Source organism: Marmota marmota, unplaced genomic scaffold (assembly GCF_001458135.2).
Source record: "Marmota marmota marmota unplaced genomic scaffold, marMar, whole genome shotgun sequence".
Taxonomy (NCBI): Eukaryota; Metazoa; Chordata; class Mammalia; order Rodentia; family Sciuridae; genus Marmota; species Marmota marmota.
The window spans coordinates 328,879-351,573 of record NW_026000068.1 but is presented as its reverse complement, the minus strand read 5'-3'; the positions used below and the strand labels follow the sequence as shown (position 1 = coordinate 351,573).

The following is a 22,695-nucleotide window of genomic DNA, read 5'->3' as shown; positions in this document are numbered from 1 at the left end:
GCCCCCCAGCGCCCAGGAGTCCTTCTCCAGCTCTGGTGCTTTCGGCTGCACCAGGCCAGGCCAGCCAGGAGGGCAGGGATTGTTTGGCTCCGGCTGCCTGGTGCTGGCACCTGCCTGTGCCCAGGGGCCACCTGCAGACCTGCAGATTCAGGGACCTGTGTAGAGAGGCATCGCAGGAGGGGTCGGATGTGTGAGTGAGGGGACAGCTACCCAGGGGCAGGAATGTGTGTGTGGCGGGAGCAAATGTTGGTCTCCCACAGACCCCTGCACACTGGACCCAGGAAGGGGCTCCCAAAGCACCTTTGCCAAATTCTTCTCCAAACTGCCAAAAGCCCCCTGCGGCTGCACACCATGCGAACACCCTTGCAGGCACCAGCTGCACAGGAGCCACCAGCCTGATCTGCAGCGGAGTCCCCAGGAAGGATGCATCCCAAGCTTCAGCTGGGAGCCCACAGGGGCTCCCCCTGGGGAGGCCAGGTACCTGGGGAAGCTGTGACCCCACAGGAGCTGAGGTCGGTGGCCTCCTGGGTTCTGTCTCTGGAGACCCAGACTCCAAGAGGCAGGCACATCCTGAGCAGGTCCGACCTGGTGCTGGGACAGAGTGAATCCAGGCCCAGGCAGCAGCGCCCCGCCCAGCACTGATGGTTGGGGCTTGAACAGTCGGATCTGCCTTGTGGATGCACAAGAGGTCCTGCACCCAGCCAGGCCCAGTGCGCTGCTGTCCCTGGGTCAGGAGGCAGCCTCTGTGAGGACGCAGCACTGGCCGGGAAGAGGGGTCAGTGGCCACTGAGTACAGCAGAGAGGAGGGGCGGGGCATGGGACACCCTGTTGTAGGGCACCTGGCCACCCTGGCTGTGGCTGGGCCATGGCAAGAGCTATAGTGGTCATCCACTGTCCTGGGAGACACCTAGACTGGGCTGATGTCCGAGGTCAGCCACTCTGGCCTTTTCTTGGGGGCAGCTGTGCTGTCACTGAGTGTCATTTGCCTAACTATAGGGGATAGTCACATGCTGGCAGGCTGAGGGTTCAGAGTGGCAGAGTGGCAGGTGGTGCGCGGGGCACCCGACTATAAGGGGATGCTCATTGTGAGGGTCCTCAGAAAAGGGAATGGGCCAAGCAGAGGGACCAAGGGAGGAGGGCCAGGAGGACACAGAAGGGGGACAGGTGGCAGATTAATTCAGGGAATGATGGAGCAGGGCTACTGGGGCTGCAGTGGTGGGTGGCCAGGGCCGGCGGTGGGGACTTCAGTGCAGGCTGAAGGGAGTGGACTTTGCCCCAGGGGCAGATGAGGCAAGTCAGCCCCGGGGGCCCCCAGAGAAAGTTCTGCTCCGGGGAAGGACATGGCCAGGAGCCAGCCAGGTTGCTGCTAGGAGGGGTCCTGGGGTCTTTGTGGGAACCAGCCCAGCTTGGGCCACCAGCCCAAGCTCTGGGAGCTGCTTGGGAAGGGCACAGCAGTGTCCCTTTGAGGACCCAGGGGAGGCAGCAGAAGTGGGGGTGGCAGGCTGTCTCCCCTGACACCAAATCAGGAACCTGCTGAATGCACCCCCTGCAGAGCCGAATTACCAAAGTCCAACCGGTTTTGAGTTCTCAGGAAGGGAAGGCTGGGAGGTTGGAAGGCCTGGTTTCTGGAGCTGTGGAAACAAAGGGTGGAACTCCCGGGGGAAGCAGTCCTGAGAGCTCCCGGGTGTTTGGGGGGTGGATGCAGGATCTGCAGCTGCACCCCTGCCCTGAGGGGTGGCACGGTCCCTTAGGACAGGGCCCTGGGGCACCAGGTCCAAGCTCAGCCTCCACCTGCTCCTCCCAGGCCGCTGGCCAGATGGTGATGGGCCGCTCTCTTGGAGGCACTGCAGTGAGCACAGCCACCTGGGATGGGAAGGGTGACCTGGTGGAGGTGGGGAGGGCGCAGCCTGGTGTGGGCAAGGCGGGAGCCCAGGAGGTCTGGGAGCAGGTGTGCCCACCTGAGAGTTCTGCTCCGTCCTGCATTGTGGCGTGGGTGGGGCTGCGTGGGTGCAGCAGGGCTGGGTCCCACTGGAGAGCCCGGAGGCAGCTGGGGACGTGCCATTCTGTGGGGCCCATCTGACACCAGCATCAAGGTGCAGGGCTGGGCTTGGGCTGCCTTCGGGGGAGGTTCCTGTACTCAGAGGGAGGTGCAGTCCCCAGCATGGGGGCGGGGTCAGGAGGTGGCCCCGTCGGAGGTGGAGGAGAGGGTGCCCAGGCTCAGGACGCTTCACTGCGCTCCAGTTCACTACGGCCCCCAGCAGCTGGCTTCTTGGGCTGGCCCTCCCCGCTGCCCAGCACGCACATTTTGCCTGTGCTCACCCCCACTGCAGGTGTCCAGTCCCCCCTGCTGTCTGGCTGTTGGCAGTGTGCGCACCCCAGCCCTGCTCTTCCAGCTCTATCACCGGGGGAAGCCTCCCAGGTACCAGCACCCTTTTCCTCCTGTTACTCCCCAGTGAAAAGTGGGGCTTCCCTTGGCTCTAATCCTGGTGGCATCTGAGGGCTCTGTCAGTGCAATGGGGTCACAGTAGACAGCTGACCTGGCCTGAAGTCCCAGACTCGGAGGCCGCTCAGCCCAGGTGAGCCATAGCAGGAGCGCCAGGCTCCGCCCCTCCACTCTAAATCCCTAGGCCTGATCCAGTGTCCCTGGCTGTCACAACTCACCCCCAGCGGTGGCCTCTGTGACACTGCTTAGACATCATAGACTTTGTTTTTTAGTCAAGTTGCAGACTTACAGAATGGTGGATCAGAGAGTAGAGTTCCCATGCCCCCTCCCAAGGCCTGCCCCTTCCCCTGTGGGCAAGGATGTGCCCTGGAGAGCGCCCTGAGCACAGCCACGCTGCTCTGATGTGAGTACCCTGGACCGAGGTGCAAGGCCAGGCGTCCCCAGCGCAGGAGCACGCGGAGCCCTGAAAGGCCCTGCGCCTGCCCTCTCCTGCGGCCTCCCCAGCCCCTGGCCACCGCTCCCTCTCTCCCCTCCTAGCTTGGCCTTTCCAGAAAGTCACCAGGTGCAGCCCTCAGGGAGGCCCCCTCCAGGTGGTAGCGTGCAGGTTCCTCTGTGGCTCTGTGTGGCTCCACGGCGCCTGCTTCTCTGTGCTGTGTACTGGCCCTCTGTGGGACCCGGGGCTCGCTGTCACACCCCCACCGCGAGGTCTGGTGGTTCCAAGTCTGGCACCTCTGAGTGAAGCTGCCACAAGCCCCTGTGTCAGGTTCTGCCCGGGCATGTTTTCAGCTCCTCTGGGTCCAGGGTAGGAGGTGCTGCGCTTCCTAGGAAGCACACGTCCTGCAGAGTGGCCACACCACAGGTCTCTTCAGCACTGGGTGTCCTGTGCTCTGGCCACTGTGACAGGTGCGGGTGCACCTGGTTGTAAGGTGCGGGTTCCAGCCAACCCGAGGCGTGCAGTGCCGTTGCACACTGGGTGTGCCCTCTGGTACCTCGTGAGGAGTCGGTTTCAGTGTCTGACCCGTGTTCTGACAGAGCTGGCCGCCTTCTCCCTGAGTTTTCACAGCTCTCTGTGTATTTTGCATCTGAGCCTCTATAGGTATTTTGCATGTATTTTTTTCCAATTCTGGATGGTTTTCATCTCCCCCCCCCCATTTTATTTATGTATTTATTGTTGCTGGGATTAAACCCAGGGTCATGTCACTGAGCAGTATCCCAGCCCTTTTTATTCTTTGAGACAGGTCAGGCTTCACTGCCCAGGCTGGACTTGAACTCGAGATCTTCCTGCCTCAGCCTCCCGTGTTACTGGGATCGCAGGCGTGGTCGCCACACCGTGTATTTTCATTCTCTTTATAGTGACTTTGTAGAACAAAACTTTTTAGTTTGAAGAAGTCCAATTTGTTGTTTTTTCTTTTTTGAATCAGGTTTTGGTGTTATGTCTGGAAGTAAACCCACAGTCACCTAGATTCTCCTCCGTGTGCCCTCTAGAAGCTTTGCAGTTTTACATGCAGTCTGGGTCCGTGCAGAGCTGCTCTGTGGACATCCTGGGTGGCTGTGCACACTTGGGCACATGTGCTGTCTGGCTGACCAGTGCCATTGTTGGAACGACTGCTGATCTCGGTCTCCCAGCTCCTGTGGCAGCCAGAGAGCTGCAAGTAGGCAGCCCACGCCTAGGTGCCCAGCGCTGTTCTGTGGACCTGCCGTCTGGGCTCTGGCCTCGGCCTGACTGTGGTGGTGGGTGGAAATCTCCATCCTCTGCTGGGCTCCTCTCCTGCAGTATCCTCTGCCATTCTTGGCCTTTTGCCTCTCTGTACCTGTTCAGAATCAGTTTGCTGGCATCATGAAACATGTTTCTGGGGTTGGGGGGGTGGGGGTGCGCTGAAGCAGTGCCCAGCAGCAAGTCGCGGTCACAGCTAGTGTGGAGACTGGTATCCATGAACATGGACCACCTCTCCATTGCGTCCTTCAGTTTGCTGCATCAGAGTGTGGTACTTCTCTCTGTATCCATGTTGTGCATGTTTGGTCAGGTTCTGCTTTGGTGTGTGTGTGTGCACGCATGCTGAGGTGGTGTGCTTCAAATTCAGATCCTGAGCTCCTTGCCATGCGTAGGAGATCCATTGACTCTGTGTATCAACCTTGTCTTCTGCAACCAGCTACACTCACTCTGAAGTCTTGTAGTTTGCTGGGCCTTTCCACATGGGCATCCTGTTGACCGTGAGCAGGGTCTCCTGTCCCTGCCCTGAAGGCCAGGGGGGTCTAAGAGCTCTTCATGGCCCAGGCTTTTGCTGATGCATGCTGGATAGTAAGATATGGCCAGGATCCCACATTTACCCTGGTGAGCAAATGACCCTTCATTTTGAGTTTTGATGAAACCCTGTGTGATCTGATGGTGGCACCTGCAGACAGGAAGGGGCCCTGCCCAGGAAAGACACAGGAAGACCTGAGGGCAGTAAGTGACAGCACAGATACAGGACAGTGGGAACCAGAGGACTGCACCTGCTGCACATGAGGCCTCCCCCCCCCCCGCCAAATCTGCGCCTTTCCTCACCCCTTGCCTTGTGCTTACTGGGTCCCACTGGACTGCTGACCTTGGATTTCCAGAAAATGAGCTCAGAGCCTTCTGACTGGGCTTTTTCTGGTCAGCATCTGTCCCCAGCCCAGGGGTAGAGGCCCTCTGTGAATGGCTACAGCTGCCCACGAGGTGCTGGCCGGCCAGCTGGGTGGCATCCCTACATGGGCTCGCAGTGTCCTCTCCAGGTTGCGCCCTTGGATACAGACCTGTCTGGCTCAGGGTTTGGAAAAAGGCAGTTCTCACCACACCCTCCCTGGTCCCTGCTCCCTGAGGTGACCAGGAAAACCTCACTCACAGAGTGTGACTCTCTCCTGTCCCTCTGGCCAGGTGGGTCCAGCCCCTGCATGTGCCACAGGACCCAGCATTCCTCACGGGCCCCCAGAGCTGCTGCTGCTGGGACCTCAGGGCCCTGCATGGCTGCAGGGCGGTAGCCATCACTGAGCTGCCCGTGCAGCCCTTTGTCCTGCCTGGAGCCAGCACCTCCCTCCTAGGTGTGGGCCCTGTTGTCCAGGAGCTGTCAGGTAGCTCTGCCCAAACACCACAAGCTGCCGTGCTCTGCCGTGCACCGCCGCTCAGAGGGTCTCTTGTTCTTGTCAAGGGGTCTGAGTCCCCTGGCTGGGCCAGCCAGGACTGTTCTGTGCCGCTGTGTCGGGGCTCCTCCCTGGAGGCTTTCTCCTGAGGGCTTGGGGAGGGCCACGGCACACAGGGCCCGGGCAGTGCACAGGACCAAGTACAGATGGGAGTGACGCCCCCTCCCGCGTGTGAGACGCGTGCACTGTTGCCCCTCGGGGTTCTGGGCGGAGTCTCCCTGCCCCACAGCAGGGTCCTCTGCCCAGCTGCTGTGTCTGGGCCTGACTTCCTCACCCCGGGCTGCCTCCAGGAGCACCTCGGGGCATGTCTCCCACCCGAGTCTCTTCCCGCCAGCCACAGGCCCGACACGGTCCCCTCCTCTCAGGTTTTATTTCTTGACCTTTTCCCTTTACTTGCTGAGAAAATGTCTTGACTTCATGGTTTAACGGCGGTTGGCTTTGCCCTGGCGGCAGGGCGCCTGGGGCCTGGGAGTCTCGGATGCGCTTCCCGTCCAGGACCTGCCTCTTCTCCCAGCGGATGGCACTGCTGCCTGAGTGTGGGTCCCTGTGCCCCCGTTCACAAGTGCTGTGTATGCTTCTCACGATGGCCCGGGATCTCCCGGGTCAGACTCTGGGCTGGGCTGTGCGCTGGGGCCACGTGGGGACCTGGGCACAGGGCTGTGTGGCTGAGGTGACTGGGGTCTTTAGCTCCCTCCTTCCTGGTGGCTCAGCAAAAGTCTGCAGGTAAAGCCAGCGAAGGAACCCTCTCCCCAAAACAGCCAGGCCACAGGCCCTGGGGGATCTTGTCTTCTTCAAGCCGAGATAATCATCTTGGAGGAAACCAGGTCCGAAAGACAAAACTTCCTGCTAGCAAGTGGCCTGGCATGTCCTGGGAACAGAGAGCCCTCGGTGTGCAGGGACCGTGACTTCTGGCTCCACAGATGGGGGCTGTCTGTCCCTGGGGTGTCAGCCATGGACCATGAGCAAAGCCTGGGCTCAGGCGGAAGGTCCATGCAGGGCCCAGCAGTCCCTTCATGCCTCAGCCCAGCGTCCCGAGATTGGCCCTTGTGGATGGGCCTCTGGGCTCCTGGCCTCTGAGTGGCACTTCCAGCCCACAAAGCCCTTTGAACTCCTGCCCTGCCACACAAACACAAAAACCAATCACCCCAGCAGGTGCCTTGGTGCACTCGGTCATCCCAGCAACTTGGGAGGCTGAGGCAGGAGGACCCAAGCTCGGGTCAACCTCAGCAACCTAGCACATGCTTGTCTCAAAAATAAAAAGGGCTGGGGATACTGCTCGGCGACAAAGTGCCCTGGCTCAATCCCCAGTCCTGGAAAGAAAGTGGTGCCCATCCTTTCCGGGAAGCAGCTGATGACAAAGTCCTGGCTGCGGGGACTGGTGGGACCTCCCAGATGATGGTGGCTTCGGCCATGTGAGCAGTGGAGGCAAGAGTACAACAGCCCTGAACTGTTGCCACACAGTTTATCTGCACAGAGGTCCTCAGACAAAAGTCTCCTGGGAATTTTCACAGAAAGATTCAAAGGTCAGAGAGATCACACCTGCAGCCCAGCGAGCATCGGCCACGCCCCTTCCCTGCCAAGCGGGTGGCCTCGGGCCTTTGCCTCAGTGTCTCTCTCCTGCTTCCACTGGGGTGGCTCTGCAGGCCATGCTGGGGCCACCCAGACCCTGGACACAGAGTCCCACGGAGGGTGTGGCCGGGGTCGGCCACCTCCCTGGCCTCGCCCTGCTGCAGCAGGGGAGCCCTGGGCAGTGCTGGGGAGGAGGCCTCTGCTGCTCTGGGGCTTCAGGCCTGGGCTCAGGGACCCGTCTCTACGCTGCTTTGCCCTCTCACCCCGACCGCAGGCCCAGCGCAGATTCATCCATTCTCCATTAAAGGCCCCAGCAGGCTGCCTGTGGGCGATCCCCCCAACCCCGGTGAGCCAAAGGCCACCAAGCCTGGTGCGGCAAGGTCGAGTCAGTGAGGAGACCTGTGTGAGGAATGATCAGGGACCCTCCCGAGGCTCTGCTCGGAATACAGGGTGCTGGGCACAATTGCTTGGCCAGGTCATGCTGCTGGCCAGGATTCAGTGGCCGTATGACTCTCACTGGGCACAGCCCTCTTGGTCAGGGATAAGGAAGCCCCTTAGCACTACGGGGTGGGCATCCAGTGTCCACAGCCCCAAGGAAGGCCCTGTCTTGGGCAGCCAGGGACTTGCCCACAGCCCATGCCTGAGCCCAGGCCATCCTGCACCTTTGGGCCTGGTGTGAAGAGCACCGGGGTTCCTGGGAAGCCAGAGTGGCCAGGACTGAGGCCACAGGGAGGCCCCTGCCTAAGGCAACTCTTTCTACTGCTCAGAGGAGCCAGCACCCTCCCCTTCCCCGGTCAGCACATGCTGGAGGTCTCTTTGAAGGACACAGCTGCACCCAGGAGGCCAAGGCCCAGCCCATCCTGGCTCCACACATCTAGCCCCTGGGCCCTGGTCATAGCCTTTCCCGGTGGCCACTCTGGCATTCTGGAGTATAAGTGAGGCAGGGCGGCCACTGGCACCTCTCCTGGGTGCTCCTCTGCCCCCGATCAGCAGGGTGCTCCGCCTGTCCACCACCTGCCCCGCCTGGATGCCCAGGGCCTCCTCCTTTGGGGCCAACCTGAAGGCGTCCACAGCTGCACTGGTGGAGCCGCGCTAAAGGCCAGCCACCAGCTGGACTTCCAGAAGGAGGGAGACGAAGCCAGCCACCAGGGTGTGCCTCTTGCGGCCCCAGCACCCAGCGCCACCCACGGCTCCTGCTGCCTGCAGCCTCGGCAGAACACCCGTGTGGCTGTTGGCACAGCAGAGGGAATCCGGGGACTGACCCAAGTCATTGGGACTGTACAGGGCAGTGGAAGGGGGTGTTGAGGGTCCTGGAGAATCTGGGGTGGGGTCGGGTCAGGGACTCAGGCCCTGTCGCCAGACACAGGCCTCAGAACTCCCAGCCCCACAGAGGCAGCCCATCCTCAGGTAAGGAGCTGCAGCCGCCCTGGAGTCCCCAGCAGACCACAGCCTTCCCGCCTCTGGGGAGCACAGAGGGCGTCACCTGAAGTGCACACGCAGCAGGCTTTCCCAGTTTGGTGTTTGGTAGTGTGGCCCAGATGAGCCTAAGAGGTGACTTTCTTTATATTTGTCTTGCTTGGGGTTTGCAGAATTCCACAAATCTATGAATTTGTGTCTGTCACCAGACTGGGGACATTTCTGGCTGCTATTTCTTACAGTGCTGGCTTCCTCTCCCTCCTTCTGGAAGCTCAGCTGCACCAACATTAAACCTTTCCATACTGCCCGCCGTCACATTTTAAAGATCTGTTTTCATCTGTTCTGCAGATTGGATCCTTCCCATTGATCTTCTCTGTTCCCTTTCTAGGTGCTCAACCCAATTCGTTGGATATTTTTTTAAATATTTTTCAGTTGTTGATGGACCTTCGTTTTCATTCACTTACTTATATGTGGTGCTAAGAATCGAACCCAGTGTCTCACACAGGTGAGCCACGCCCCCAGCCCTCCGTCGGATCTTTATTTCATAGACTGCCTTCTTCAGTTCTAGAGTCTCCATCTGGCTCTTTCCAACAGCTAATATTTTAGAGGGCAGCAGACCAGAGCCAGGGCAGCACCTCTTCTTGTGCTCTTGTCAGTGCACATGGGCCGTGAAACTGACCACGGAGCTCAGACCCTGCCTGACCCCGCCTCCTCCCCAAGGTCTGCCAATCCAGCTCTCCTCTGAGGTAGTCTGCTCTTAAATCAGAGACAAGCCCATTTCTTCATGAACCAGTCGTCATCCTGGTTCAAGTCTTTTGCTGTGAACTCCCATGTTTGGATCCTCTTGGGGTCTCCACTGATTGATTCAAGGGTCGGTCCCCTCTTCCCTTGGGACCGTGTGTTAGTGATTCTGGATGGCATACAGGTCACTGCGACTGGCTGTAGGTCACTGCGACTGGCTGTAGGTCACTGTGACGACTGGCTGTAGGTCACTGCGACTGGCTGTAGGTCACTGTGACGACTGACTGTAGGTCACTGCGACTGACTGTAGGTCACTCTGTGTGTTGCTCTGGGAAGGGTCGATTGTCGGGCTTTGTTTTGTGATGGCTGTTTTACCAGGCACTAACTGACCTGAGTGGAGGGACACTCCAAGTGCCGTCCCCCATGGCAATGCCGCTGGAATCACCCGCCTCACTCCAGTGCCATTCACACAGGAGTTTGGGGGCTCAGCCAGACACTTGGAGTTTGGGGTTCCCCCTTCCTTCCTGGGATCATCCTGCCATTGCTGTGTTGGTGACTGAGGCTCCCTGAGCTCTGCCCTCTGCGTGTTCCTGAGGAAGAGAGCCACGGAAGAACACGGGACTCACTGGCTGTTGCATCATGAGGCTGAGACCCCCCTAGGACAATAGGAGCTGCTCAGCCATGCGGTTCCTCACCCAAGCACAGAAGTGCAACTATTGTTAGAAAATAAGAAAGCCAGCCTGTGTGCTGTGGACATGGTGCATCCCAGAGGTAGAGTGGCCAGAGGGAGGACGCTGTGGTTGGGAGCCACCCATTGGGCATCTCTGACTCTGGCCCTGTGGGCCACATCATGGTCCATACGTTCAATTAGCTTAACAAGCAATTGCCCTTCCTGCTCTTAATGCAGACAATATGTGCCACGTTAGTGACCCTGCCATGTGGCTGCTGCTTGCTCTGTGACAGAGAGCACCATGGAGATGCCTCTGAACCAGGCTGTGGGTTTCTCATGTCATGATTCAGACTGCATCAGAAACTTTAGGCTTCCCCTGCCTTCCCCCACACTGCTCAGCCCCAGGTGGATCACAGCCCGTCTCAGGCGCCCAGCGGCCATCCCCTGAAGTTCCACCCCTGGAGCACACTGCCCTGGCCCAGGGAGGCGGGGCTTGGTGAGCAGCACACAAGTTACTCGTGAGACAACAGACAGAAAAGGGGTGACAGGATGTGGAACAGGCCCCAGCAGCCAGTGAGGAGGCCCACAGCATGAGAGGAGTGAGCACGTCAGGGCTGGGTGCCATCTCAGCGCTGGGGACCAGGGGCAGGGTGTTCCTGTCTGTCTGGACCAAAGGCTGTGGCCATGCAGAGAGGCCAGTCTGAGCTGGCCTGGGGCTCAGGCGGCTGCAGGGCCCTGGCCTGGCGTCTGCCCTGACTTCTGCTGCTCACCAGCTCGGGGTGGAAGGGGTGGCTACCTCCCTCCCCCATGGGAAGCTGTCAGCTGTTTCCATTTTCAAATTTAAAAGCTGAAAAGGTCTGCCTAGTCTTAATAAATGGATGCTGTTGAAAACATCTCATGACCTGTGGGCAGCAGGGCCAGTCCTGAACGGCCACCAGGCCCAGTGGAGAGCCTGCTGGGGTGGGGGGCTCCCTGCTGGCCTCGCCTCCCCAGCAAGCTGGACCTCTGGGCACAGCCTGGAGTGGAGCAGGTAGGGCTGGGCAGTTAGGTAACACCCAGAGAGACGGAGTCAGACTATAAATACCGGCGTCGCCTGCCCTGCTCTGTGCTGACACACTTACTGTTCTCACCGGCTGGGAAGTGCAGCAAGATTGAGGTCAGAGCAATGGGGTCTGCTCCTCGTGGGCTGGGGAGCTGGGGGGACTCAGGGGGCACATGAGGACCGGGCGTGGATCTGGGTGCACAGACCATGGTACCGGTGTGTGCGACAGCCAGTCTGACGTGGCCCTCACTGGGCAGAGGAGGTGGCCTGTGGCCCGGGGCACTTCCCATTCTCTCCGCCTGGTTCAGCTGCTTCGTTAAGCAGAGTTTAATTCACTGGGGCTTGTATGTGTTAAAGTAAAACCAAGGGATTTACTGTGCTGTTGCGTTTGCGTGGACTCAGCTAAATCTGCTGTCACCTTGAAAGCTCCTTGGCCAGGGGTGGCTCCAGGCTGACCAGGCCTGTCCAGGGCTGCAACATGAGGGGCGGCACAGGGTAGCCCTGCCGTCCCAAGCCCATGGCCTTGGGGCCCAGCGTGAGGCGATGCCCGGTAATGGTCCAGACGGGGCTGGATACGGTGCCTGTGACCTTTCACTCCCTCCAGAGGGTTTGTAATCAGAACTAAAGCGCCGGCTGCCCGGCATTACCTTCAGGAGCTGGGCCATTTGTGCTTAATTAGCTGTGACTCTGTGGGCTCAGCCATGTCCCTTCACCCCGTCCTGTCTCTTGGAAGGCGCCTGACTCTGTCCCCCGCAGCCTGTGCCTCCTGCTTCCCAGGCATCTCGCTTTGTCCTCTGAAGGAGGCTCCCTCCCTCCCTCCTCCTGGCCAGGGCTCGTTTCTGTGCTGGCGAGGGCCAGACCAGCAGACCGGCATCGGGCCTCCTGTCTGCCCGTCTCAGTTTGGCCTTGGCGGTCGCACAGGTGAGCCCGACTCTGCATGGCAGCTCTGACAGGTCTGGGCTGTGCTCTGCCCTGGGTCAGTGTATGCTGTGGGCACTGAGCTCTTCTGTCTCACAGAGGCTCAGTCACCCTCTGCTAGTGTTCTGCCACTGTGGCAGGTACCCGGGGCAGCCACCTTCTGAGGAGGAAAGGCTGAGGTTGGCTCGCAGCTTGAAGATGCCAGGCCATGGCCATGTGGCCCTGTCACTCGGGTCCTGTGGTGGCACATCATGGTTGGAGCATGCAGCACAGCAAAAGCCATTGCCTCTAAGGCTGGGAGCCAAGAAGAGGGCACAGTCCCACAGTCCCCTGCAGAGGCACCTCCCAGGGACCCCAGACCCCCCTAAGCCAACCCTTGGGTTCCACCCCTCCCACCAGCACTACCCTGGGACCCACCTGTGCACACGTGGCCTTTGGGGGATGTTTGTGACACAAACAGCCTTTGCACTCTCAACCCATAGGGCCACACTTTTCCCTGGTGAACTGCATGGACTGAGAGCTCCATACCCAGGTAGCAGCACAGGCCTGCCCCATGCTCTCGGCCGCCCTGGAGCCCGGCTCTCCCCGGAGTACATGTCTGTCTCCACTCAAGCTGGCTGGGCTTCCTGTAGCGGGGGAGACGTCCATGTGCGGATGGGGACAGTTGAGCAGCATCCCCTCTCAGGCTCTGCCAACCTCCTCCTTCCCAGCTTTCTGGGAATGCTTCTGCTTCCCTGGAGCAGGTGTGACCGGTGCTCAGATGAGCAGGAGGAGCCCAGCGATCCTCAGGCGGCATCTGTGATGTGGTAGAGGGTGAGAGAAGGAGGTAAGGCCTGCCATGGAGGTGTGTCACACCTTTGTCCCTAAGATGTCAGACGGAGACTGAAATAAGAACTGCCCCTGGGAGGGACAGCTCTGACCTGCAGCAGGTCACCCAGAGCCTGGGGCCAGGCCACGTGGGTGTGGATGGCCCGCCACACTGGGCCCACGCAGCCAGCTGCAGACACAGGCACTGGGCGCCGTGGGCTATCTGCAGGCCCTGGCCGACTGACTCCTGATACACCCATTATGCCCGTAATTGCGGAGCCACTAGCAAATTGCTAATTACAATCAACCCAGTCTTTGGTTTAAGCGGCTGATCACAATGCAGACTGACACTTGAGAGGTGGCCACAGGTACGTGGGGAGTGCTGGTGAGGGCGAAAGCAGCAGACCGGCATCGAGCCTCCTGTCCACCAGACAGCCCAGTTTCTGTGTGAGGAGGAGCTGAGGCCCAGAGCCATGTCCCTGTGGAAGCCTTTCCCTGTGACCACAGCAAGTCCTGACTGCAGGAGAACCGGTAGAAAGTGAAGTCCAGCCCCAATCCCAGCTCTGGGGAACATGCTCAGGCCCCAGAGAAGGCACAGGGTCAGCAGGAGAGATAAGCTGGACCGAGCTGTCCAGGTCAGGAAGCCGCACGGTGTACAGAAACAGCTCAGCACAGCAGGGGCGGCCAGGAACCCAGGAGAGGGGAAGCGGAGGGAGAGAAGCCCGGACACTTCCCCGAGCTCCGTGCAGGAGAAAGAGCCTGGACAGTGCAAAGGGGATCTTGGCGGCAGGAGCAGTCCAGCGGCATTAGACTAAGAAGAGGTCGAAGCTGCGGAACCACCAAGAGCCCACACGCTGGCAGGGCAGAAGGCTTGAGAGAATCCAGGTGAAGGCAGAGGAGGAAAAGTGGCCAGAGGAAAACCCTGCAGGCCAGGAAGCCCCCAGTGCCCCCTGGGCTGTGCAGAGACCTGCAGACACCCTGCGGAGAGACTCCATCCACAGCCCCTGGCCAGCACCACAGAAGTGCCCGCGGGCGGGGCTAGCTCCCAGAGAACCGTCAGTGGGCGGGGCCAGTGGCCAAGGAAGCGTCTGTGGGCGGGGCCAGCAACAGGGAAGCCCTGTGGGGGGGGGGCTCAGGAAGCCTCAGGAAGTTTCCTGGAGATGGAGAACCTAAGACAGAGCCTGCAGTGCTCGGATCTCATGACCCACGCGTTCTTGAGGATGAGAAATTACTTGTGACCACAGACAGGGAGAGCAAACGGAGGAAGAGCCTGTGCTGAAGTGTAGAGCCGGCTTGCCCGGCCCTCCCCGGGGCTGACACCAGGGCCTCCCCTCCAGCCACTTGGCCACTCCAGTCCAGGGGGTGCCCAGAAGGCCATCAGGCCAAGCCATGGTCAGGACCAGGTGCCCTGCGAACATGAAGGAGAGTCGGGATTTCACTGCCCAGGAACAGAGAGCCCAGATGAAAGGCACCTCCTGCAGGGAACGCACTGGGAGTGCACTCAGGACCCCAGCTCCCCTGCAGAAGGCCGTGGACAGGTCGTCCCTGCTGACGTCAAGATGGCAGAAGGCTGGAGACAGCCAGAGCCCGTGGACGCTGTCTGTGGCACATGTCCTCCTCAGTGAGAGCTCGCTGCCTTCTGAGGTTTCAGACTTGTGAGCACGAGTGTGGGGTTTGAGGCCAGCCCGGCCGCATCCACCCGTGCTCAGGGTCAGTCGGATGGCACAGCCTGAGCTGCCCATGGGAACGTGAGAAGGGTCAGCTGGTGGTGTCTAGCGCACTTGGACTCCAGGGCAGCCGTGCTGTGTGTTAGAGAAGCCTGGCTGGGCGCTGTCTCTGCCCTGTGGCTGCTGGGCTGAACCTCACAGAGGCAGTCTCAGCAGTCTCTGTGTGGGGAAAGGCTGGAGTACAAGACTGAAGGTCTGAGTGGACCAGGTCTGAGGGCAGCCCCAGCTGGGGCGAGGGGAACGAGGTCTCCCAGGTTCCTCTGCAGTCTAACCAGTGGCCGCCAGGCTGCCTCACCAGGTCACAGAAGGGCACTACACCATTCCCCAGGCCAGGCGGCCCTGGACACAGGTGGGTGGGTGTGCAGCTGTGGTAAACAAGATCCCACCCCAGGACTCGAGGAGAGGCAGGAGAGGCACAGGGTGGGGACCACACTCCCCCCAGGAAGCTCTGTGCTTGGGACTCTGGGGACCTAGCTGGGAGGCACATCTCTTCCCTCCTGGAGAAGGGAGTGGTCCCACACTAGCACTGGGGAGCAGTGGTCAGCCAGGGCAGCAGCTGGGCCGCTCACAGGAGGGTGGCTCTGGGCAGGGACCCTGGTCTTTCTGAGCACCCTTCAGGACACCAAGCCCAGTGGCTGGGGAAGATCAGAGAGCAGGGCCCTTGGCTTATCTCTAGACATGCATCCGGGTGTTCAGAGGCTGGGTGCGTGGCTCCGGGTCCAGGGTCCACCACACCACGGTGGACTCATCAGCATGACTCCCGATGGCCTCAGAGCCCTGGGAAGGCAGCTTCCTGGCTGGCCAGGACCTGCTGAGCCTGGAGCCTGCAGAGGAGCTCTTGGGCTGCCTGGACCTGGGGCTTCAGAGCCCACTGAAAGAACCTGGCCTCCCCTGTGGTGCCCGAAAGGGCCTCCCAAAGTCCCGCCAGCCCAGGTCCCCCAGCTGCAGCAGAGCAGAGGAAGGCAGCCGCAGGGAGAGGGGTGCTCTTGGCCTGCCGCAAGCCTGACCTCATATGTCCAGGTCAGGGGAAGGCCCTGCAGAGGACTGGAGGCTCTCTGGGCATCTGCTTGGGGCTACCTGTAAGGCCAACCCCTCTGAATGCTTTCCTGTGTGAGGCCCTGGAGCCTCAAGAGCCAATCCCAGGCAGGGCCCTGAGGATTCCAGGGAACCAGCCCTCCTGGTTTCCTGGCAGCAGCCTCCCCTGTTCCGGGCCTTCGCCTTCTGTGATGTGCTCCTCACGTATGTCTAGCTGGTTTGACAATCAGCTGGGAGGTGGTGAGGCCTCCAGCCTCACTGGCGCTCCACAGGGCAGCCCTCCCAGCTGACCCCAGCTGACACCTGGAAGGCCCTCAGGGGGGAAAGCAGAACCTTGGCTGAATGCAAGACGTGGCCAGGTGGGGGCGCTGCCTGCAGGGCCCGTGGGGGCTGGGTCCACACAGGTCCTGAAGGCTCCAACCAGCACTTCCTCTGCTGAGCGTCCCCACCCCCTGGAGCTGGTGCTTTGGAGTCCAGAGTGGGGACCACAGGCCTGAGGCTCAGGGAGTGGCCACCAGAGCCCAGCTCCTGGTGAAGGCTAGGAGGTCCCAGGGCAGGGCGGCAGGAAGGGCACCACTCCGCCAGGAGTGGGCCCATGATTACACATGGAGAACAGTCCAGGGAGCCAGCCAAGGCCACCCGCTAGGCAGGGTGGGTCCTCTCCAGCCTGAAAACTGCCACACACTCCGGCTTCGCAGCAGCTTCCCCTGAGACAGGGCGCTGAGGGTCCCTCTGCTCCTGCACACTGTCAGTGCCAGCTGGGGTCTGCGGGGCTTGGTGGCAACCTTCCTCTGAATATCCAAGAAGTCATTTCAGACAAGAGACCCTCTGTACAGGGAAGGAGTCTGCCGTGCTACTCACAGCTCATGCCAGCAGGGCCACCCCCAACGTTGGCCTTCCAGCCGCTGAAGTGTCGCTTCTGTCCTGAGCCCAAATGGACTGAGGAGCCTGGCCACATGGCCTGTGCTGACACAGGCGGGGCCAAGAGCCCTCCAGGGTCCAAGCAGGGTTGGCCAGCCGAGTGGCCAGGGTGGGGACCACTGTGGCTCCTGTGAGCTCTAGTGCCTGTCCCTGGGGACACTGCTCCTGGAGGTGGTGACTCAGGGGAGGGGTCAAGCAGAGCCAGGGAGGACAGCCCAGAGTCCACAAGGTGACTAACATGGAGCAGGCTCTGGACCTCAGGATCAGTCTGGTCAGGCGGTCTCAGGAGCAGAGTGGATGTGGCTGCCCAGAGGACAGAAATCAGTCCCACTGGGGGATGGGCAGGTCAGGGGTTGTGGGATGGACCAAGCCGCCCCTGGCCTCTCAGTCACCGCGTGGCCTCCTCCTGCCCAGACTGTCACGGGGTCTCTGCCAGTTTGCCTACCCACCCCCTTCCCCACCTGAATGCAAACCCCTGGAGAGGGCACTGGCTGTGTGGCTGAGGCCCAAGCAGCCCTGTCCTGACTCTGTCTGGTGCCAGTCTCCGGTGGGTACAGCCAGCTCCAGAAGGGACCTGTCTACTTGCACACGACTCCCACCCACCACCAAGTGTGGACAGCCAGAGGGCAGGAGGGCTCTGTAGATGGCCCTGGGACCTGGGATGAGGACTGGGAGGACCCTTGCTGGGGGGCCCACCCCAACACCCTCCCCTCCTGCCCACCCATCCCCACCCTTTGTCCTCTCGCAGTGGCCCTGTCCCACGAGTCTGCACATTGTCCCCCTGACCCTCTGTCCTCCTCGCAGTGTTCCACCTGTCGCACAAGGTCACCAGTGTCGTCCCTGAGAGTGCTCTGCTCATCGTGCTGGGCCTGGTGCTGGGCGGCATCGTCTGGGCAGCGGACCACATTGCCTCCTTCACGCTCACACCCACGGTCTTCTTCTTCTACCTGCTGCCCCCCATCGTGCTGGACGCTGGCTACTTCATGCCCAACCGGCTCTTCTTTGGCAACCTGGGCACCATCCTGCTGTACGCCGTCATCGGCACTGTGTGGAACGCAGCCACCACCGGCCTGTCGCTCTATGGGGTCTTCCTGAGTGGCCTGATGGGTGAGTCCTGTGCTGCCCACAGGGTGGGAGGTCAGGGTGCGGAACACAGCCCAGGGGTGGAGTGGGGGCATAGAGGGATGTCGCTGGTGAGCTGCTTAAAGACCCGAGTGCAGAGTCCCACGGCAACACCTGGCCGAGGCCCGTGCCCTACTCGGGAGAGGACCCTCTCTGACCAGGGTGGCGTGTGGGTAGGATCTGGCAATGGCTGTCCTTCTGGGCTGGGAGGAAGGTCCCAGGGAGAAGAGCCGGCAGCATCCAGGTCTCACCGACTGGACCACAGGCCGAGCTCAGCACATCTCACTGGCCTCCGCCTGTGATGCCCTGTCTCCGATCCACATTCCGCCTGCTCCTGTTCCTGCACGGAGCGGTCCTTCACTCAGCCCTGGTCACTCAGAGGCCAAGTGGGCCAGCATTCCCAGGGACGGGTCCAGGATTGGTGACCTTCCCTCTGGCTCAAGGGAGAGGACTGGCCAGCACTCACCACATGAATTGAGGCCTTAAAACCCTAGTGACCGAGAGAAGTGTGGTGACAAGGACAGCAGTCCCTCCCATGTGCCTGCTCCCTCAGCACTGGGCCACCACCACAGAGCGCTGCCTTGAGCCTGCCAACCAGTGTCACCCAGAGAGCACCAGGGTGAGCCCTGCAGGCCCTCAGGCGAGTAGACACCTGCTCCAGGAAGGTGTCACCACAGGTGGGCGGGACATACCTCAGATGACCAGCCCGCTCTGACCACTGGATGCAGGGATGACTCAGGGTCTGGAGGGGACCCTTGGACCTATTGCCCACGGCACCAGGAGGGTCACACTCACCCTCCCTGATAGCCCTGTGACCCACGAGGTCAGGGCATGGGACGCCCCAGGGTGGTTTCTGCAGGAAGAAGCCTCCAACAGACCCGGTGGGTCACAACGGCTCCTCTGCAGTGGGCACCCTCTGTGGCTCCCTGACCCCTGGCCTCACACAGCTGTCAGGCTTCCCTTGCCCACCTTGGTCAGGCACAGCACCTGGCTTTCTTCTAGGAAGCAAGGTTCTTACGACCGGCACAGGCCTCGCAGCCAACTGGCTGAACCGTGCACAGGCGCTGGCCCCTGAGCCATGTGGCCGTCAAACTCCGAACATTCCTGCTGCCAGGGACGTCCGGGTCTATCTTCTTGCTGTGACCATGTAGGACTGTGCTGTCACCATGTCCCTTCTTCACAGTAGACACAGATGCTGACAGTCTGCACTTAGTCCCTGGGTCCCAGCAGGGAATCCAGGTGTGATAGAGCTAGGCAGGCAGTGACCAGTCTCTGTAGACCAGTGACCAAGGCCAGGTGCACCCATTACAGAAGGGTCAGCTAGACTGGCTGCAGAGGCCCTGCAGGTGGGCCCAGTGGCCATTCTTCTTACCTAAGGTGGAGAGAGGGCCTTGAGCAGGCAGCCTGGTGGAGTGACCCCTCAGTTCCAGACACTCCTGGCAGGTGTCCCTTCCCGGCCAGCTTGGGTGGCCTGTTCAGCTGGCTGCACTTCCTGCTGGGAGCCGGCCAGTTTCCAGAGTGTACCACTGCAAGGTCTGACAGGGTCCTGGGGCCAGAGGCTGGTGGTGCCAGAGGCATCTGACGGGCCTGGAAGGGGGCCTGGTCTGCCAGGCCAGGCAGGGCCACCGATGGCAGCGAAGTCTGTGCTGACCTTCCAGATGGACTGCAGGGAGCGTGACCCGGCTGGAGGCTGCCGGGCTCACAGGAGCCTAGACGTCCAGTCATGGCCATGTCCCATCCCCACTCAGTTCCCTGCCATGGACCCCCCTGTGCTGCCCTGGCAATGACCTGCAAGCTGTGCCTGGCCCCGTGGACCCGTGGCAGGGTCTGCCCTCAGCCCGGCAAGAAGAAGGAAGCCCCTGTGGGACTCCGCTGGCCTTGTACACCCAGGGCATCGCGCGTGGGCTCTGCCCTCAGGCCTCCTTTGACCTGCAGGCTCTGGACCCTTCCCCGTGGCCCACTTGTCTTGCAGGCGAGCTGCAGATTGGGCTCCTGGACTTCCTGCTGTTTGGCAGCCTGATCGCAGCTGTGGACCCGGTGGCCGTCCTGGCCGTGTTTGAGGAAGTGCACGTCAACGAGGTCCTGTTCATCATCGTGTTCGGGGAGTCACTGCTGAATGACGCCGTCACTGTGGTGAGGCCTGGCAGGGTCCTCAGGGCCCGTCACAGGGCCCGGTCCTGAGAGGCACAGGGAGACCCACCCAGGGGGCATTGCCACTGTCCTTGGGCCAATGAGAAGCTCTGCTGCCCGCAGCCAACCGTCCAGCCAGACGGTAGCCTGGGAGCCACGCCTGTATGGGATGCTTGGTGTCCATGGGGGCAGCTGCTGAGCCTGGCAGGCCCTGCCTCTCACGTAGTGCCCCTTCTCTGCCCCTTCCCGACTCCCTCTGTCCCATTTCTCACCCTTCCTTCCCCAGTTGTGGACCCGCCCATGTTGTGCCTTCAAGGTCAGGGCTGCCAGGGCTGCCAGCCCACAGCCGCCAGGTCCCAGAACAGCCTTCTTCTTCAACTGTGGGCTACCCATGGCGCCACCCATTCCTAGCTTCCTAAAATACAGGGGGACAAATGAGCAGACTCTCATAAGACTGGTACCACTCTGCCGGGCCACAGCTGGCTGGTCCGGGAGCCTCCTGGAGGCTGGAGGCTGGAGGCTGGAGGCAGAGGTTGGGGCAGACTGGCTCCTCCTGAGGCTGCCCACTGGTGTGTCGACGGCCTCTTCTCATGAGGACCCCAGTCAGCAAAGCAGGCCTGTCCTAAGGACTCCATTTCACCCGAGCCCTCTTCAGAGGCCCCGTCTCCAAACCCAGGCATGGTCTGAGGTCCAGGCCAGGACCGTGGGCGCTCCTGGGGACACACCCAGCCCCTCGTAGGAGTCACGAAGCAGACTCAGTCTGCACTGGCTGCGCTGCCCCGTGGAGGCGTGTTCGGGGGCCCGGGGCTGCGGGCAGTGGCGGGCACTGTGGGCCCTGCACGCTGAGCAGCAGGCCTGTGCGTGGGGAGCTTCGCAGCCGCCTGGGGAGGGCGGGCTCCACCTCCAGACGGGCCACTCTTTGGGAGGGGTCAGGGCAAGTTGGGACGTGGATGCAGCCTCCTCCCTGGACTTTGCAGAGACAGGACATAGAAGTTTGAAGATGTGACCTGTCACTGGCCTCCAGAAGGGGCCGGGACCCTGGGACATCCTCACCTTGTGCCCAGAGGCCTCTCCCAGGGCAGCTGAGGGCCTTTGAGGCCAGTCAGGAGTTCAGCGCATAGCTCCTGTGCCCCTGGGCCGCCTGTGGCGCCCGTGTCTCTGCAGGGAGCCTCCCTGGGAGCCCAGGGCCCTCACTGCCCACACAGCCCGCCAGCTGTCACCTGCACTTCCATGAAGGGCACAGCCCTGTGAGGCCGTGCTGGGGACTCAGTGGCCACTGAGGAATTGACCCTCAGACCACACGCCTGCCCTGGGGGTCCCCAGCACATACCTCAGAGCAGGTCAGAGCAGAGACAGCGCCTGTGCCCCTCAGTTGGGGCTGTGGGCCTTGAGGGAACAGGGACTTGGACATGGCCATTACCCAGCAGCAGCACAGGATGGGTCAGAGTCACATGTGGACATGCCGAGGTCACAGGGCGCAACCCCGCAGCCCAGTCACACAGCACAAAGCCACCGGACAGGGCACTTGGTTGTCTGGGCAGAGGAAGTGGGAGGGTTAAGTCCTGAGGTCAGCTTCGGCTGCCCCATCTGGCCAAGGATAGGAAGAGGCCAACTTTGCTCCTGAAGCTCTGGCTCCTTCCAGAACATTCTCTTGCCCACACATCCCTCCTACTAGTGCATCGTGGGCCCCTTCTTGTCACTGCCATTCCCTGTGCTGGCCTTTAGTTGCTGTGGAGTCCACACCCGGCCCAACACCAGTGAGTCCCAGGCACTGAGATGGGAGCGGTCAGTGCTGACCACAGGCTGACCAGATGTGTGGCTGTCTTCTGCCCTTTCAGGTCCTGTACAATGTCTTCGAGTCTTTTGTGACCTTGGGTGGTGACAAGGTGACCGGTGTGGACTGTGTAAAAGGCATAGGTACGTGGCAGGGGGGCCCCGGTGCCCCCCCCAGGCCCTGGCAGGAGTGCAGGCCACAGGCCTACAGATCTCAGCTGCCTTTGGCCCCTGCAGCTCTGGAACCCTGTAGCCCTGAGGGAAAGGTGTCTGCACTGTCACGGGGCCCAGCCTGTGCACACAGCCCTCCCAGACACCCCAGAAGCACGACTTGACAGAGGTCCTGGTGGCTTGCTGGGCAGGAAGAATGGCCACTTTGGGCCTCCCTAGGAAGGAAAGGATGTGGCCTCCAAGGACAGGGCCTGGTCCTCAGGGTGTTCTGTCTAGGTGATGCCCCCACAGTGGGGCATTGTGGCCATGGCACCGTCCTCTGTCCCTTTCCTCCTGAGGCTGGTGCTGAAACCTGACTCTCTCCAAGAGACATCAGGGACCTGCTCTTGCTTCCTGAGCTCTTGGTGCCCCCGTAGGCGGAATTACCAGGCAACCCTCCCTGAGGAGTGGCCAGGAAGGCCAGCCCCAGCAGCCTCGCCCACGAAGCTGGCCACAAAGGGCCATTCAGGCAGCCTCAGCCCTGGTCCTCGTCCTCACAGTGTCCTTCTTCGTGGTGAGCCTGGGGGGCACGCTGGTGGGTGTCGTCTTCGCCTTCCTGCTGTCCCTGGTGACACGCTTCACTAAGCATGTGCGCATCATCGAGCCCGGCTTTGTCTTCGTCATCTCCTACCTGTCCTACCTGACCTCCGAGATGCTGTCCCTGTCGGCCATCCTGGCGTAAGCCATCCCGCTGTCCTCCTGGTGGCAGGCTGGAGAGCCCTGCACTGGGCCTGGGACAGCACTCCAGGCTGGTGCCTCTGCCAGGGGGCCTGGGGGTGGGTGGAGGGCAACCCCAAGGTCACACCCTGCCCTGGGCAGGGGACGTGAGGGGGGGGGCCACCCTCCCTCCTCACCCTCCCTCCTCAGAGTGTGACCTTTAGAGCACGCCTCCCAGCTGCCTCAGCCCCAGGCTGGGTGGAAATTCATGGTCGGGGGGAGAAAGAATCTGTTGTATTTAAAGAAGGAGTTGGCGTTTCCACAGAATGGTCCAAGGCCAGATGCCTGTCTCTTA

At 61.2% G+C, this 22,695-nt stretch overlaps 1 protein-coding gene across 4 annotated transcripts in view; it reads left to right on the top strand.

Moving 5' to 3' along the window:
• Slc9a3 (solute carrier family 9 member A3) overlaps window positions 1–22,695 on the top strand; it is a 38,950-nt gene that overhangs the window by 3,950 nt on the left and 12,305 nt on the right. For all 4 annotated transcript variants that reach the window (XM_048813938.1, XM_015490431.2, XM_048813940.1 and 1 more), the window contains exons 2-5: window positions 17,253–17,555; window positions 19,543–19,703; window positions 21,539–21,617; window positions 22,184–22,361. In XM_048813938.1, the coding sequence (XP_048669895.1) occupies window positions 17,253–17,555; window positions 19,543–19,703; window positions 21,539–21,617; window positions 22,184–22,361 (721 nt within the window). The remainder of the gene's footprint in view (window positions 1–17,252; window positions 17,556–19,542; window positions 19,704–21,538; window positions 21,618–22,183; window positions 22,362–22,695) is intronic.